At 35.2% G+C, this 17185-nt stretch overlaps 3 protein-coding genes across 3 annotated transcripts; 2 read left to right on the plus strand and 1 right to left on the minus strand.

Annotated features, from left to right (window-relative positions):
- The first annotated feature begins 251 nt into the window (after positions 1 to 251).
- Positions 252 to 1511, plus strand: LOC141436556 (uncharacterized). Its single transcript, XM_074099558.1, has one exon. It carries the CDS (start codon positions 252 to 254, stop codon positions 1509 to 1511), a length of 1260 nt encoding a protein of 419 aa, XP_073955659.1.
- Positions 1512 to 7039: 5528 nt separating this feature from the next.
- On the plus strand, positions 7040 to 8215 carry LOC141436557 (uncharacterized). Its single transcript, XM_074099559.1, has 2 exons — positions 7040 to 7195; positions 7724 to 8215. The coding sequence occupies exons 1-2, from the start codon at positions 7040 to 7042 to the stop codon at positions 8213 to 8215; spliced, it is 648 nt and encodes a 215-aa protein (XP_073955660.1).
- A 4195-nt stretch (positions 8216 to 12410) lies between these two features.
- On the minus strand, positions 12411 to 16726 carry LOC141436018 (protein takeout-like). The gene is made up of 5 exons (XM_074098853.1): positions 16442 to 16726; positions 15934 to 16153; positions 15188 to 15312; positions 14429 to 14581; positions 12411 to 12874 (listed from the first exon to the last, which is right to left on the minus strand). Exons 1-5 carry the CDS (start codon positions 16521 to 16523, stop codon positions 12711 to 12713), a joined length of 744 nt encoding a protein of 247 aa, XP_073954954.1. The 5' UTR covers positions 16524 to 16726; the 3' UTR covers positions 12411 to 12710.
- Between the last annotated feature and the right edge of the window lie 459 nt (positions 16727 to 17185).

A 17185-nucleotide genomic window follows, 5' to 3' on the forward strand; every position in this document is an offset into this window, starting at 1 on the left:
TCAAATAAGAAAATATGAATCAATATTTTCCGTACAGAAGGAAACTCAAATTGATTAATAATTTATCATTCTTTGTTTATCCATTAGTTAATTAGATTACTTATATAATATTATATGAACGCACTACTGTATGTACGTTTTAATTTATTTGAAGTTAACATTTGTAGACGATTGTAGTTTTAAGGTGTGTTTGAATGTAACTGTAACGTTTACAGTTAGCTCTTAAAGAACTCGCATTTATGATCATAAAAATGATTGCTGATAAGGAAGACGAAACAAATGAAAAAGAAAATCCCAAACCGACGAAGCCCAAGACTGTGAATATTACTAACTGCATCAATCCAGTCCTTGTTCTTGAACATATCTTTGGAATATTCCGATTCAGGATTACGAACCAGACGCTGAGACCTACATCCGGCCCAATGAAACTCTTTGGATTATTCATGACTACAATTGTTACCATCATTTTTATTATATCTTTTGATGTGACCAAGATACTCCTATCAGGAAAGCTGGAGTTAGTTGACGTAGTAAAAGATTTTCCGACAGTCGTGATTCTGATTCAATACGTTTCATCAGCAGTTATGACTTCTTGCTTGCTGAGTAAAGCCAACATTCGTATTGTGACGCTGCTAGCGGATCTCGACTTAACCCTTCATATCAACACTTGCGATGATTTTTACAAAAAATCCAAAAACTGTTCCATTATTGCACTTGTAGTAGTATTGACAGTTCACTTCATATCCAGCATTAGCGACTTCTTCCTCGAAACTACTGATGCGAGCGAAAATGTTACTGAGATCATTGGCAGCTTTGTTTATTACCTACTTAATTTAGTGCAAGATCTAGAAATATTACTTTTCTTCTTGATGATACACATGCTGAAGTGTCGGCTGAAAGTTATAAATCACTATCTTGTCAAATTTATTCATGATGATGATAGCCAAGACAAAATATCCGTTTATACTATTCGTCAAAGGAACGCTAAGACCAAAAATAATTTCAATCTGCTTAGAAATTTCCCAGTGTCAAATCTAGGGGAGTTATCTTTGGCATACGACATCATCGGTGATACTTGTCGCCTCATCAACACGGTCTACAACTTTCAAATATTCATGACCCTGATTTCAGCATTTGTCTATATCGTAATAGCTTTGTGGACTTCGCTTTACTATTTTCAATACTCAAACTACGCTGGTGCTAACATAATTGCTATATTCTTGTGGTGTTCTAGCGAGATGTTAACCGTAGCTTCAATGGCGTTTGTTTGTGAAACCTTACTGTCGACGCGCGACGACACCAAAGTGCTGGTGAACAAGCTAGTGATGGACTACGGGCTGCCCGCGAGTGCGCGCGCGCAGGCGAAGGCGTTCATGGAGCTGATCGACGCGTGGCCGCTGCGCATATTCGTCTACGACATGTTCTCCGTCGATATTACATTGATGTTAAAGTTTATAAGCGTGTCGACGACTTATTTGATTGTTATCATACAAATTTCTCATTTTATGTAAGAAATAAGCAACTTAGTATGGTTCACTAATAGAAAATTGTAATACGGTATTTGACTATTTTGTATATGTTTCATAAATTAAAACTACACAATGCCTGTTATCGAATAGAGAAACAATTTTTAAGCTACCTTTACAAATAACAAAGTTATAAAGGTTTGAAATTCAAGATTAGACAGAGAAAGACATACTGTCATGTGACGTCACACGCCAGTACCGCCATACTTGCTGCATAGAGAAAAGCGTTTGAGAAAAGACAGGTATATATATAGATTTTTCAAAAAACCGCTATAAATCCAATTTTCAACCGATTTCAGTTTTCTATTCGCTAAACACTGTCTGTACATCTATATTTTCATAAACATTAAGATATGGCAAATTCAGGAGTTTTCAAATACCGTATTTACGACCACACTAGTTTTTGTTCACGACTTCATTCGATAATTTATCTATTATTATCATGAACTTCTAAAATATAATTTAAAAAAGGGTTAAATACTCACGTCGTATGACTACTAACTGGTCGAGATGGTCCATCAGTTCAGAAGGACAGGACAGGAAATGATTAAATCTACTTCTATGCTATTTCCTCCACCGGCCAGTTTTGTCAAAGTCAAAGTCAAAGTCAAAGTGATTTATTTGTAAACATATGTATAACTAACTGATTACAGTGGTGGAAAAATTTGGCATGGAACATTATGTTTTGCCGGTAGGCGTACAATAATCAAAGATGAAATTAAAATTAAAACTAGGATTAAAATAAAATAATATTATAGGTACCTATACAAAAAAAGAAATAATTAAAATATAAAAAAAGAGATTTTAAGTACCTATGTCAATGCTAATAAAAACTAATTATTTAATTTAAATTGTCTGTAAAAAAGTCTGAAATTGAATAATAGCATTCAGAAATTAAGTGGCAGCAATCTCAAGGCAATAGGTACTTTGTTATAAATTTTGCTTGCTAAGCAGAATACGCTTTTCCGCATTAGTGCGGTGCGTGCTATTACCGAGCAGACGTCATGGGTGCGATGGATATTCCTCTCAGACACTTTGGATACCCTCTGCCAGGTTGTTCTGCCAGGGTTGTTCTAGAATATTTTAATATTTAAACGGGCTGTTTCACCATCCATTGATTAGTGTTAACTGGCGATTAGGTGTGGTGAATGTGTTCGAATAGACGGAGACGGCATCACATTTAACCGTCGGTTAGCGCTAATCAATGGATGGTGAAACAGCACCTAAATGTTTTTTGCACGTATTTGAAGTTTTATAGTATTAGGTATGTGATATGTATGAATAATCGTTAATTAAGCTCTTGTTTTGGTCCTAAAAACTCAGTGCTGCAGTGGTATTACTATTATTACCCGACTGCCCGAAGCAGGGTTATCTTTTTCGAGCGTATGTATGTATGTAGGTATGTGGGTATGTATGTCCATTTCTTTGGTCCTCGCTGCAGCCCTAACGGCTAGACGGATTCTAACATATGAGGTATCATTGGATTCGTCATAACTGTCGGAGTGACATAGGCTATATAATATTTCAATATGGCGAATGAGGAAGGAAAAAATATATATTTTGTATTGTAACAATATGGGTATCAAATGAAAGCTAATAATTAGCCGATTCTACATATATATGAGTTATAATACTTTTAATCTACCATTTTCAACAAAACTAAAACATTAAAGTAAAAAAATCAAAAAACCCGACTGCCAAAACTAAAAGGAAGAAAATAAGTCTAGTGGTCTAAAACTCTGTTAAGTAGCTAATTTAAAGTTCAACAGTCGGGACCCATTTCAATCGTGACGCTCAAAAACTCTTAGTAATGGGTCCCGACTGTTGAACTTTAAAAATTTTTTTAGCAAACAAGTTTTTTTGGAGTCGGTTTTACTTTTTTAAAAATGTTCTTTATTTCTCACTTTTTGATTGATTTGTAACCAAAGTACAACTCAGAACGATTCCATTAAGCCCAAACACGACTTAGTTGCTTTGTTTTATAACAGGGTTCCGTTGCCTACCTTCTGGCTTCAGCATCAGATCAGTTCGAAATAATCATTAACTTAAAGCTTCTTCTTAGTCGCTTATCTAGGTATATTAATCATGTTTGTTTATAGACGTGCGAGCATTACTTAGCTTTGATGAGTTCCATTGATCATCAATGGTCTTCTTCATCAGGTCCAGATTACCAAATGATACTTTCTGAATGTTAATGCTCATCTTAATGCTAAAAATGCCAAAATCGTCATAGGTGTGCCTATAAAATTTGAGGTTTGCCTTCGATTTCTCTAGGACTCCATCATCAGATCTTGACTTGGTGACAATAGGACCACCTCAAAAAAAATACCCTTTCGATAAAAAAAATACAAACATTGGAACATAGAACCTCCTCCTTTTTTGAAATCGGTTAATTAGCTACTTAACAGTTCTAGACCACTAGACTTATTTTCTCCCTTTTAGTTTTGGCAGTCGGGTTTTTTGATTTTTTTAATGTCCTATTTAGCCTAGATTTTTATGTCATACCTTCACTCGTATATTAAGAACCAGCTGTTGCCTGCAACTTTTATCGCCAGGATCAGAACAGTTAAGGATACTTAGTTAAGTTTTCGACCTTTAACGAATTTATAAAATAAATTCAAAACAATGTATGGCCAATCAACTTCTTTACCCACACTAATCTGTCCGCAACATTTTTCAAACAATTGCAGATTTTTGTAAGTTAACATGTTTTTTCTGTAATTTAATAGATGGTGTACATGAATACATGCCATCCTACGCAAGCTCAACCTATTAAACCGTGAAATATCTTGTTGAAAGTATGATTTTTTGGTAACGCCAGAGACAATTTTGGTAACGCAGGAGACTCCCAAAGTGTGGGTATATGTATATATACATACATACATATATACATACATGGATGTAAATAAGTTCGGTAATGTATTATTACAACCCAATGTAGGTTAGAGGCATCTAGCGTTAGCGTATATTAAATACACAAGTGTGTTGACAGACAATACACCATTAAATAGATTAAATGTTTTAAGCCCACCACGTGGTTGTTTTCTTTCATTTGACATATTGATCCATTTTACGACATAAATTAGTGATCAAAGTTCATTTGTTTCATGAAATACGAGTGCTTTTTTGCCGATTAAAATCATCGATTCATGTACTATGGCCTTCATCGAAGACTATGGCTTTAGAAAAGCTCTAAGTGCATTAATTTATGGAGCAAAAGTACCTAACTAAGTATATGTAATTAATTATGAAGTTTATGGGCATGAGGAACGCCATGCAGTAGATAAAGTTACCTTGTGCCTAATAATCGTTCAAGCTCATTATTTTCTATCATTGAAATATACATACATATCTTAATACATTAATATAACTAATCCATATCTGGACACACAATGATATAGGGTCTCTATTGTTTCCCATAAAACTTAAACTCCGATTTTAACAATCCATAACGTTATTCATCATATTTTTTGCAAGTCATATTATCTTAAGCCATAACATGAAACATTATAAAGTGAAGTTCCGATTTTCGCAGGTCATAATTATTGTAAGTCATAAAATTGGTTGGTCAAAACATTCGATGTCCATATAGTATGCCATTCCATAATATTAAAGGCAATAAACTAGTTTTTAATAATTGTTGTAAGGTCTTTTTTCGCAGGGATAATTGATAGTCACCTGATAAGTTACTCATAACATTTAACGTCATAATGTTAAATTCAATAAAAACACTCGTAATAATTATAAGAATGAATTCAATTATTTATGAAATACATAATATTTTAACTACCGAATGTATACCTAACTGTAGTTGTATGCATAATAATCAAAGTTCATAACAAACAATTTTTATAGGAACATCGAAGATCAAAAATCATTTGTGAAGCAATATTATACGGGCTGCTATAAAAAAAATACCTAACATCGAAGGCTAAGGCGGGAGCTACGCTCCGCTTCGCTCCCGCCTTAGCCTTCTAAACCTAACCTATCCGAGTCGCGTCTGCTCCGAACCGTCTTGCTTGCTCGCTTCGCTCGCTCGCACAAATCAAATTGTTTTCAACATAATTTCTATTAGTCATACCTATTGTCTAAAGTCGTAGTTAAATGAATTAGCACTTTCAAATGTATGCCTGGAAATGTTTCTGAGTAATTATCTATATGTCAATCAATATTTTGGATTTGGTTTCTTAGACCTAGACACTTAAGGCATTAAAACGATATGAGTAACAATCATTAGTACGGTGAAATATATGGCCTCAACTATTTCTGAATAATTCTCGTTAGATCTTTGAACGTTATAGTTACAACTTTATGACTTTTGTGCTTATAGAATTTAATATTATATGCCATTAATATTAGAGCTGATAAGCATTATACTGAACAAAAATTATGACTTGTGATGTTTATGTTTATAAATTATATGGATATCAATTTCTGACCATCGAAATTCGGAACAAAAAATGTATGGGAAACAAAGGGATCCCAATGATATTAAGGTCGGTAGTTTTTGTTGTTGTTCAGAAAAAAAACGTTGTTAGTGTCAGAATTATAATTTAAAATGGATTAATATCCATTACCTGCCTAATACCTGCCTGCTTGTGTAAAATGAGCCAAGTCTACGTCTAGGTACGCAATCGATTTTTGACAAATTTCAATTTGATATCTTCTTTGAATATTATTAAACTTTTCATATATTGATGCTCTTCAAAAACTCGTTTCTCTCGACAAATTTTGCATCATTATTCCATCATCCCAGCCTATATACGTCCCACTGCTGGGCACAGGCCTCCTCTCAGAACAAGAGGGCTTGGGCCATGGTTCACGCGTGGGCCCAGTGCGGATTGGGAACTTCACACGCACCATTGAATTGCTTCGCAGGTTTGTGCAGGTTTCCTCACGATGTTTTCCTTCACCGCATAGCTCGTGGTAAATTTCAAATGTAATTCCGCACATGAATTTCGAAAAACTCAGAGGTGCGAGCCGGGGTTTGAACACACGACCCTCTGCTTGAGAGGCGATAGGTCAAACCACTAGGCCACCACGGCTCAATAATTCTTGAATTTTAAATTTTGCATAAAATTCAAGAATTGTTATTTTTAGACTATCTGTATAATTTTTGCTACCATGCAAACATATAGCTTAACTATTAATCAAAGTCCGCTGCTGCCCACGTCTACTTCTGCTTACAAAGTACCTGAATAAAATAATTATTTGAAAATAATTCCTAAAAGTGTTTTGTATTAGTTCATATTCATAGCTAACTCGGCCATGGCACTTGCGTGCCCCTGTTTGTTTAAAGAAAATTGCTAAACATCATTTCTAATTCATAAATACGTTGGTTGTGTTTTTATCGAAGGAAAGGATCTGGACTGGATTGTCATATTGACGCCAAACACTAAACCACGTGCTAGTGAAGGTACTCAAGATATTAATAATATTTTTCAGATATGATTCACAACAGAAAAATTCAACCTCACTCCAAGAGCCGTGAAAAGAATTTCAGAAATTACATAATGCACAGTATCATTTATGTATTCAAACCCATTCTTATGCTGCAACAAATTTTAGGCATATTCAAATTCCGAGTCAAAATCAATGACGTTCTACCGACTGATGGGAAATTAAAATGCTTTGGAATATTCATAGTGTCTGTCTTTGTGGGGCTGCGCGTTACTTACTTTCTACATATACAGTCAGTTTCTGCAGCTACTTCAAATCAACTATTGTATGTTTATGATAATGTGTGTTTAGTATTAATTTTGACTGACTATATTGCTATGCTGGTGATACATACACTCGCAAAAAGTAAATACAACGTTCAGCTATTGTTATGTTTCGTACAACTTGATTTCAAACTACATTACAACGCAAGACACAATTTATATGAAAATTCAAGAAGCTGCACAATGTATATAATTATTTTTGTAATTATAATAAATACAATATTCGCTTTTTGTTACTATATGACAAGTAATGTAAGCTTAGTCCACATTTTTACGGTCAACACTATGTATCTCCTGCAAGATAATGAAACAGCTGTTGTGTGCCTTATGCTATTCATGGTTAAATTCAGATTAGCAACAATAAATATTAACCTTAAAAAACTTATCAGTGAACGCAGAAATACTGAAAAGGCTTTTCCTAGCACCGTCCATCATGCAAATATGAAAATAACATCTCAACTACATGCTTTTCAGTCAAGTTTTGTGAAAAAGCTTCACGATTTGTCACTGGCCTTTAACATTATTGGAGAAGCTTGTAGTCTTATTAACAAACTCTTCAACTTTCACATTTTCATGGTATTATTATCCATTTTTATTTACATTCTCTTTACTCTTTGGACGTTCTTGTATGTCTTTCGCACAGACATAATCAAAACGGACATAGTAACAACAATTTGTTGGTGTAGCAACAAGTTTTCTTTCGTAATAATTTTGTCTTTCGTCTGCGAGAGCTTGTTGTGGACGCGCCGCGATACTAAGGAGCTAGTGAACGAGCTAGTGATGGACTACGGGCTGCCCGCGAGTGCGCGCGCGCAGGCGAAGGCGTTCATGGAGCTGATCGACGCGTGGCCGCTGCGCATAGAAGTATATGACATGTTTGCTGTCGATATATCGTTAATATTAAAGTTCATTAGCGTTTCTACTACGTATCTGATTTTTATCATACAAATTTCTCATGTAGTGTAAGAAACTAATCAAATACCTAATAAACAAGTAAATAAATCTAATTGCTATTACTTTTTCCTACATACTGTTGTATTTTATGTGTCAACTGCAAGCCACTTTGTTATTAGGCCTGGTTCACAAGTACAAAATTGTTAATTCTTGACAAAGCTCTTCGTCCATTCATTTATCACCGCCTACACGGGAACTTTACAATTTTCTGGGATAAATTTGGAAGAAAAAAGATTTGTCTTCAAAGAATTCATCGAGATATTAGAGCGTAGGTACCCAATCTACCTTTTTAGGGTTCCGTAGCCAAAATGGCAAAAACGGAACCCTTATAGTTTCGCCATGTCTGTCTGTCTGTCCGTCCGCGGCTTTGCTCAGGGACTATCAATGCTAGAAAGCTGTAATTTTGCACGAATATATATGTAAACTATGCCGACAAAATGGTACAATAAAAATAAAAAATAAATATTTTTAGAGTACCTCCCATACGTGTGAGCTAACTTTGGGGGCGGCAGACGTGAACTTGCCTTCGAAATCCAAAAGCTTAATGGTTACTTGACCTAAAATGTATATTTCAGAACTAAATTATTGTTATTATTATTTTAAAATTTATGACGGTGGAAGCATTCTACACTTCCACTGAACGTAGATATAGTGTAGATATAGTTAGTTTAGTATTGTAACTAAGGGACCCCATACATCCCTGCATTTTTATTATTATTATTTTTTGTATTTTTTTTTAATTGTATAATATAGTTTTTAAGTATTTTATTTGTAATTATATTATTATGAAAAAATTACTTTCTGCCAAGTTTCTTGCGGCGCATTCTTCTTGGCAATGATGGTCTTTCCGAAAGCGCTGGTAGTTTAAAAAAATGACGTGTAAAAGTGCCCATTACGGCCTATTTACTGAATAAATCATTTGAATTTTGAATTTGAATTTTGCATAGACCGTTTACAGTGGGGGTGTTTTTTTTTCTCTCATCTAATCTTGTAGTGTGGGTATCGTTGGATAGGTATTTTAAAACCATTAGGGGGTTACTAATACGATTTTTCAATTCAATTTTTTTTTCAAAATATAAAGTTGAATATTTAAGTGCAAATTTTCATTAAAATTGAGAATTATTAGTAGTTTAGTTTAAGAGTAAATAGCAGTCTGAGGTATAAAATATACCTAAACTTGGACTATTCCGTACAAGATACGAAATCCTTAGAAAAATATTACTTTTTTTTTAATGGCTGGACGTTTTCAAAAAAAGTGTACCATTTCATTTTTTTTTGAAATTTTGGATAAAAAATAGTTTTCACACACATTCAAAACACTTTTCAAACAACTCAAATACAAACAATTCAAACACTTTTTTTTGAAAACGCCCGGCTACGGAATCCTATTTCGGGCGTGTCCGACACACTCTTGGCCGGTTTATTTATTTATATCTATGACTTCATGCGTGAAAGCGTGGTGGCGCTTCACTTGACATTGCGTGTTCGCGTCGTGCTATTGACATCTTCGTCACTCACGATAGAATTTATATAGTGCATCTCTTTTTCACACGTACTTAAATATTCCAACGAATATGCCGAGTGAAGTGCTAGCATTACAAACAAGAAATAAATAATTAGGATAATAATACTTTCAAGGTAGAAGCCGCCCTTATTCTGATCTAACAAGCAGTATAAATATAAATAGTCAACACATGATTGACGTTGACAAACTGATATTTTCATTAAGCAAGTAGATTTCCCTCATAATAAATTTAAAGAGGCCGAGCCCGTAATATTTTAAAAATGTTTTCTGATAGAACACTTCTTACCCCCTTATTCATAAACGACACTCAAACCTATTTTAGTTAAAATGCTGCTAAAATTCGTTTGTCCTTATCTGTCACTTCGACATTTGTATTTGTTAGAAAGGGACAAAGCATTGTTAGTTAACATAGGCTTGTTAAGTTTTATGAATAAGAGGGTTAGTATATAAGTTAATGTGTCTACTCCAATAATTATTTGAGATAGACTTTTATATTCCTTAAAAACGAATTAATGTTTATGACCGGTTTTTAAAGAAAATAAAAGTCTATAACAAATAATTATTGGAGTAGACACATTAACTTACATATTAAGAAGTATTCTATCAGACAACATTATTAATTTTCATCCAATTTTTATGGAATAATCGAGAAAAACTAACAAAAATGCAACGTTGCCAGCTCAGCAGAAGTTCCATCGTCGATAACCATACATATAAGGATGAACAGAAAAAAATAGATTACTGGTGTAAAGTCAGAAATTCTGACTCAGAACACACTGAAGGAAAATAGTTAGGCATAGGTATATTATTATAGTGCCACGAGTGAAGTCAATAATTACACACACAGCTACAAAAAGAACTGCTTGCACAATAGAAGAATGAATGAAATTAGTGAGTAAATTTCAAAATCCTGCTGTCATTACACGACATGTTGTAGCTGTGTGTGTAATCAATCACTTCAACTCTCATGGCACTACCTTTACCAATCTACTGTCAATATTACGAAATCTAGTTTGATTATATGTAGGTATGTCTATCTATTATTAATGTTAGTATATTTTATTACATAAAACTGACTAACTGACTCGTCAATGCCCAGCCCTTGGATCGAGACAGTTGAATTTCTGCCCTTCCCTTTATATCATCTAGATGTTTTTTTTTTTATTCGACTGGATGGCAAACGAGCAAGTGGGTCTCCTGATGGTAAGAGATCACCACCGCCCACAAACATCTGCAACACCGGGGGTATTGCAGACGCGTTGCCAACCTAGAGGCCTAAGATGGGATACCTCACGTGCCAGTAATTTCACCGGCTGTCTTACTCTCCACGCCGAAACACAACAGTGCAAGCACTGCTGCTTCACGGCAGGATTAGCGAGCAAGATGGTGGTAGCAATCCGGGCGGACCTTGCACAAGGTCCTACCACCTGCAAAGATGCAGATGTTTCTTGCTGTAGTGAAAAAATTATATGTATTTCGCTTTGCAGCAAAGTTTTTTACCGTGCCATGCCCTGAAACCCTCGCCAGGTTTAAAATTAAATATACTTATGCAGGTAAATATATATAAAATTAGTAAAACACAATTCTTAAAATAAGTGTTACAAAAACTTCAATTAAATGCAATGACCTCATTCAATGATGCCTATACCTATGAGATAATAAACATTCTTAGCTCTGCACGCAACGAATTGTTAGCTTAGGTTGTAATTAATCTGTCTATTGAAGGTAGGTGAGGGTAATATTTAATTGCACCGAGTAAAGGCTTGTTCGGACTAGACCTGTGAACTGTACACACGCGTCGCAGTTCGCCGCCAGCGTAGCACTGAATGAGTTTTCGCAACTGACGGTCAGCGCTGACGGTCAGGACGTACGATCAGGACGTACCGTCGGTCGACCTCTGTTTCCAGCCCAAAAAAATAATAGAATAAAATGGATTAACTCTACTAAATTACTAACTAATCTGCTCGCCTAATTTTATGGTGTTCAGACACATTTAGCTACTAAATTACTCGCTACTAGACTAAAATACTAGCCTAGTGCGAACAAGCCTTAAGTACCTATGCATGACGAGTACCTCTATACTCTCTCTTCTAAGTGTACTGTGTACACTACCCACACCATAACCACAAAAAAAAACGTTTTGAATTATGGTTTTTTTTTGAGGCGAAATATCGCTAGATGGCGTTAGTAGTATCATGAGGTCCGTTTGACGTTTGCTTGCGATTGGTTCATTTAATTTTTTAACCAATCACGAGCAAACATCAAACGGACCCCACGATACTAACGCCATCTAGCGATATTTCACCTCTGTGAAAACCCTCATTGTTTTACTGTGAACTTTTATAATGTATTTATATTGTATTTATATCGTCACATATCGGTTTTTTGCGACAAAACTGCGTGCTATCTCCAAAGTTGCGATATTACCAGATGTCACAGTTTTGTCGCAAAGATGCGATGTTTAATTAAATATAATCATAATTGTACCTACTACTTACCATATGTTCATATTAAGGCGTTTAAATAAAGAGTCATTGTATTATGTTGTATAATTTATTAAATAAATAAAAACTGGTTCAATTCATAAATTATCATCACAGATCTATCGAAGTCTGTGGTTAACATTATATCTACTAGGCAAGCAACCTAAGTAGTAGCTAACTTAGTCTGTGATTAAGTTAAACTATCGATTAATACATAACCTTATTGTTATTAGTCATTTAATTATTTGATTCATTAATATAATGAGTCGTTAACTAATGTCAGTGGTAAAATCTCTCGTTCTCACGAGATCGAACTAAGTACAATGCAGATGCAGCGAATAATGTCTTGCCTTCGTATTTTGTAAGAACAGTTCGTATTTCTCTTGCTGTCTCAACTAGCTTACCGAAGTTTACTGAAGCTAATTGAGATAGCAAGTTAAATACGAATTTATCCGACAAAATACGATGGAAAAACATTTTTAATAGATCTGTAGGTATCTTACAAATTGAGCGGTACTGGTGAAAGTTCTTTTTCCGGCATATTCTTAAGCAACATCTTAATATTCTTCAGGATGGCCGCCACACCGTAATCTACTATCGGTTTTCCAAATTCTTCCGCCACCATCTTCCAGTTTCGGTTCATGAAATCCAAAACTAATTTGCCTATAAATAAAAGATTACTTGAGCATGGATCAAAATTTACACGAATAAGTTGCTGGCAAAATATTTGCCAATTCAAAAGCCGTGAATGAAATTGTAGTATGTCACTCTCATTCGCATCTAAGGCATATCATTTTTTTTATACAAAACTGACCGTGATTGACGGTTACCTAATGATTCGCCGACTATTTTTAGGCAGATTATTGATTGGCAGACAAGGTTTCGCCGAGTAACGGTACGCCGATGAATTTGTACGCAGATGTATTGTTTCGCAGATTAACGTTACGTAACTCAACCTTTAGCAGAATATTTACTTGGCATATGAGTCAGTAAGCCGAACAACTATTTACAGAAATTCGTTTAGCCTATTAATCACTACATATTTTGCACATTTGGTGGAACAACATTTCGCTTTTGTAACGGTTGAACTATTATTCAGTGCGCATATCAACTTTACGCATCTTTTCGTTTCGCATGGGGAATGGCATTCAATACCGCGAATATGTGTGGACTATGGCGTTATTGGCATTTTTACACGCCGTGCTGACCGCGCATTATTTATGATTTTCTTATGTACCCTCACAAGTTTTAAACATATAACGCAAGTAATAAACGTATTTTTGACCATCATTTGTATTTATTTTGTATTGGAGTCTAAAAAAACAATGTCGCGATGCTAGCAGTTCGATTCTGGCACTTCGCCGGCCGCTGCCGCGGCACGCTCGCTTCGCTCGCTCGGCTCGTGCGTTGTTGGTCGCAATTCTACCTAACACTCCTCCTCGCTGACGCTCGTCGTCGCACCTAACTTCATTTTGATAAAACCTAGTATATTTATATAATCAACTCAGTAAAAACCTACCTGTCGTTTGGCCGATTTTATCTACGCAGATTACGAAACAAAAATCGACTGAACATTAAATCTACTTAACAATATGAATGCCATATGATAACTCTGCTTATTGTGTCTCGACGAACAGTTGCTCGGTTTACTGAAACAATTACGAAACAAACAATCTACTAAACGTAAATCTGCTTATCGCTGTTCTTCCTGCCGACTACTCGGCGAAACGAATAATAGGCGTAACGAAATTATACCCAACGTTGCTCAGCCAAAAGAAAAATCTGCCAATAGTTGTCTGCGAAACGAAAATCTGCGTAATGAAACTCGGCAAAACGTCAGGTCACCGTGATTGACCCCTGTCTCACCTGATGTAAAGTGCAGATGAGGCCAAAAATGTATCTCACTGGTTCAGTAACAGCCTTGAAAAGTCCTAGGTTGTATTTTTATATATTTGCATATCTTGGCAAAAAGGATCATAAAATGCGATTAGATCTTCGGAATTTCCCCTCAATTACTATGAGCCAATAATAATCTTAGATCTTTGTAACACATCTATTACACATATAAATACCTACTTATATTTTATAAAAATGTTGTTCGTTTATATATGTAGCGGGAAAATCGGCAAGTTACTGATGTTTTTCGCAAAACAAAGATTCTACGCATTTGATTAACTAGCTTATTGCGCATGATATTTAATGTAAAATAATACGTACTCATTTCCGGGCTGTTCTTGAAAAGGTTGGTCAGTTGGTAAAACACATTACCATCGAATCGATGATCCACCTTCAGACTCTTAATAACTACGTACTTCTGCCCGTTTTCCATTCTTGATCCTAACTTGAAGAATGCCATAAATTTTATATTTCCTGAAAATTAAAGTTTTATTTCATTTCATTTTAGGGACGAACGTATAGTTTCGTGGTTAGAGAGAACTAGAAATATATAAACTGCTCTAGTTTTGGATGTTTAATAAGTATTTATTTAGGTATTTTGCAAATTTATTCCTTCTTTAAATTCTGGCTCTAAGATAATAATTTTCATATAGAATTTAATAAAGGTCTAAGTTAAAATTAAATATACCCACATGTACACAAAGATTCAGAGTAGGTAATATGAGACCGCTGAAATTGAAATTTATGAATGGATTAATGATTAAATGAAAAAAACTAATTTAATGGTTAACTGAATGGTAAGTCTGCCTGCCTGGTCCATCATCAGAATCTAGGTAACATTATTGGTCAAAGGAACGTTAAAACGATTGCCCACACACGGCTAGGTTACGTTGTTTTTCCTTGTAGTTTTAGACGTTCCTGTGCACAACTTTCGGAATCATTAGCAGATAACTCGATGGTACATAAATACCATGTCAATTCCACAAAAAGAAGTGGGTGAAAATAAAGTTCAAAGATTCCAGGTGAAGCTTGATATATAAGCATGTTAAAGATTGTTCTGTTATTGATATAAATACTTACTGCATTTAATAGTAGAATCACCCTCTCCGTCAATAGGGAAAATCAGGAGACTACCAGAGGACCTGTACTTTCCTTTAATAGTTAAATTGCAATGCAGCTGCACCTCCAGGATATCTTTTACAATCCTGTAAGCATTGGATTATAGTTAACAGTTATATCTAAGAAAATATTGTATCATACATGTAACTCTTTATTGTACATAAAACACATGAAATTAACAAATAACAAGAGAATGATGTAAAAAGGCGGACTTAGTCCTTAAAGGGATTATGTTTGATGTACACATGTAAATATCTTACGTATGTACATCAAACAATTACCTAAGTAACTAATTCTGCTTAATATCTACCTACCTACTATTTACAAAAATGTTTGCAGTTGGTTTCATTGTTCTGTACAGGACTAGGTTAGTTTTTATCCCGTAAAATTAGTAAATTCAAGCGAAGTCTCGGGTAATTGTTAGCTTATGCTGGGCATAGGCCTCCCCAATGAACCTTCAGTTGCTTCAATTGGAAGTGGTCCGCATCCACCGTGAACCTGCGGCTTCTACCAGGTCATACGTCCATCTCATTGGTGTACGTCCTACGCTGCGCTTTTCGATCCGCGGTCAGCATTCGAGAACTTTTCGGCCCCAACGGCCATCAGCTCTCCGTGCTATAATGTCCGTGGAATGCCCATATTGCCACTTCAACGAGCTAAGTCTTAAATGGTTATTAGTTAGTTAAAAAATCGTAAAATATTCTTACCGTGCTTTGTCAATAATGCAATTCCTGAATCCAGTTGCGACGCCATCTTTGAAATTTATTCTAAGGTCACCAGGTAAAGTCAGATTTAGATTGTCAACAATAAAAGGATCCAGAACTTCGATGCCAAGTTCCGGAATACCTTTAGTAAAACCTGGGACTGTCGCCTGGAGTGATTCTTTAAAGCATTCACGTGAACCCTGGCGGCAGGTTTTGATTAAATCTGAAAAAACAAGAAAAGTAATTTAGTAAAAGTAGATATGGCAAGAGTAGAGCAGATGTTAAGCCTAAATTAAATCCTGCAAGAAAAAGCGTGCAAGTTGCATTACATTGCGGCGCTCGATTGACCACTACAAACTCGTTGGCTTAACGCTTGCTGTAGGTTGAATACGCATGTACCAATATTTGTATTTTAAACAATAAACATTTCTGATTCTGATTCTTAACGGCCTCGCAATGTAATGCAACCTGCACGAATTTTCTTGCAGATCTAAACCGGGTTAATACTTACTAGGTTTTGCATTTGCGCAAGTCAAGACGAACAATATTCCCGCGGCGACGAACGACGTTAAGTCTAGCCGTGAAAACTGCATTTTTACAATAAATTACTTATATTGATATAATAAAGTTTACTTAAAAATAAATAATCTAGGTATTGTTTATTGCACTTGTTACTGTCAATGGTACGAATAATTTTGTGGCAATAGAAATATCAGTGTTCTATATTATAGCAAAAGTAACACTGTTAGTACGTGTGGAACTGTCGAGCAACGGACGTTAAAGAGTTTAATATGCAGCAAATATGTAAATTTAACTGATTCCAAATTAACCATTGACAATTAAATGAACAAAGAGGGTAAATTTCTACAGTACTTTAGTAAGCGCAACCGCCCGTATGTGGGTAGATGTCGGCGTCAATGATGAACTACGTTACGTACTGAGATGTGAGATGAGAATCTCGTACCACTTCTGATTACGTAGTTCCTCATCCCATCATGGGATGGATGCGGTATAAGTCTGCGGTGAACGGTATGAATCAACCAATTAATAAGTTGGTAGGTGGGTGAAGATCAAAAAGTTGCACACCATTAAAGCTACGTTAGCAGGTATAGTTGGAAATTATCCATTAACTTTTTCCATTGTGACACGAAAATTATCTATACAAATGTATGATTAATTATCCTTACAAATGTATGATTAATTATCCATACAAATGTATGATTAATTTTCGTGTCACAATGGAAAAAGTTAATGG

This window comes from Choristoneura fumiferana, chromosome 16 (assembly GCF_025370935.1).
Source record: "Choristoneura fumiferana chromosome 16, NRCan_CFum_1, whole genome shotgun sequence".
NCBI lineage: Eukaryota > Metazoa > Arthropoda > Insecta > Lepidoptera > Tortricidae > Choristoneura > Choristoneura fumiferana.

What these genes read in the sequence shown, in the direction of transcription:
- LOC141436556 (XM_074099558.1), top strand. Translation starts at nt 252, where the DNA reads ATGATTGCTGATAAGGAAGACGAAACAAATGAAAAAGAAAATCCCAAA.
- LOC141436557 (XM_074099559.1), top strand. Translation starts at nt 7,040, where the DNA reads ATGCACAGTATCATTTATGTATTCAAACCCATTCTTATGCTGCAACAA. An exon ending in CTGTCTTTGTGGGGCTGCGC is followed by an intron (nt 7,196 to 7,723) that starts GTTACTTACTTT and finishes CATGCTTTTCAG; the next exon opens with TCAAGTTTTGTGAAAAAGCT.
- LOC141436018 (XM_074098853.1), bottom strand. Translation starts at nt 16,523, where the DNA reads ATGCAGTTTTCACGGCTAGACTTAACGTCGTTCGTCGCCGCGGGAATA. An exon ending in TGATTCTACTATTAAATGCA is followed by an intron (nt 14,582 to 15,187) that starts GTAAGTATTTAT and finishes TTTAATTTTCAG; the next exon opens with GAAATATAAAATTTATGGCA. An exon ending in CAAGAACAGCCCGGAAATGA is followed by an intron (nt 12,875 to 14,428) that starts GTACGTATTATT and finishes TTTTATTTATAG; the next exon opens with GCAAATTAGTTTTGGATTTC.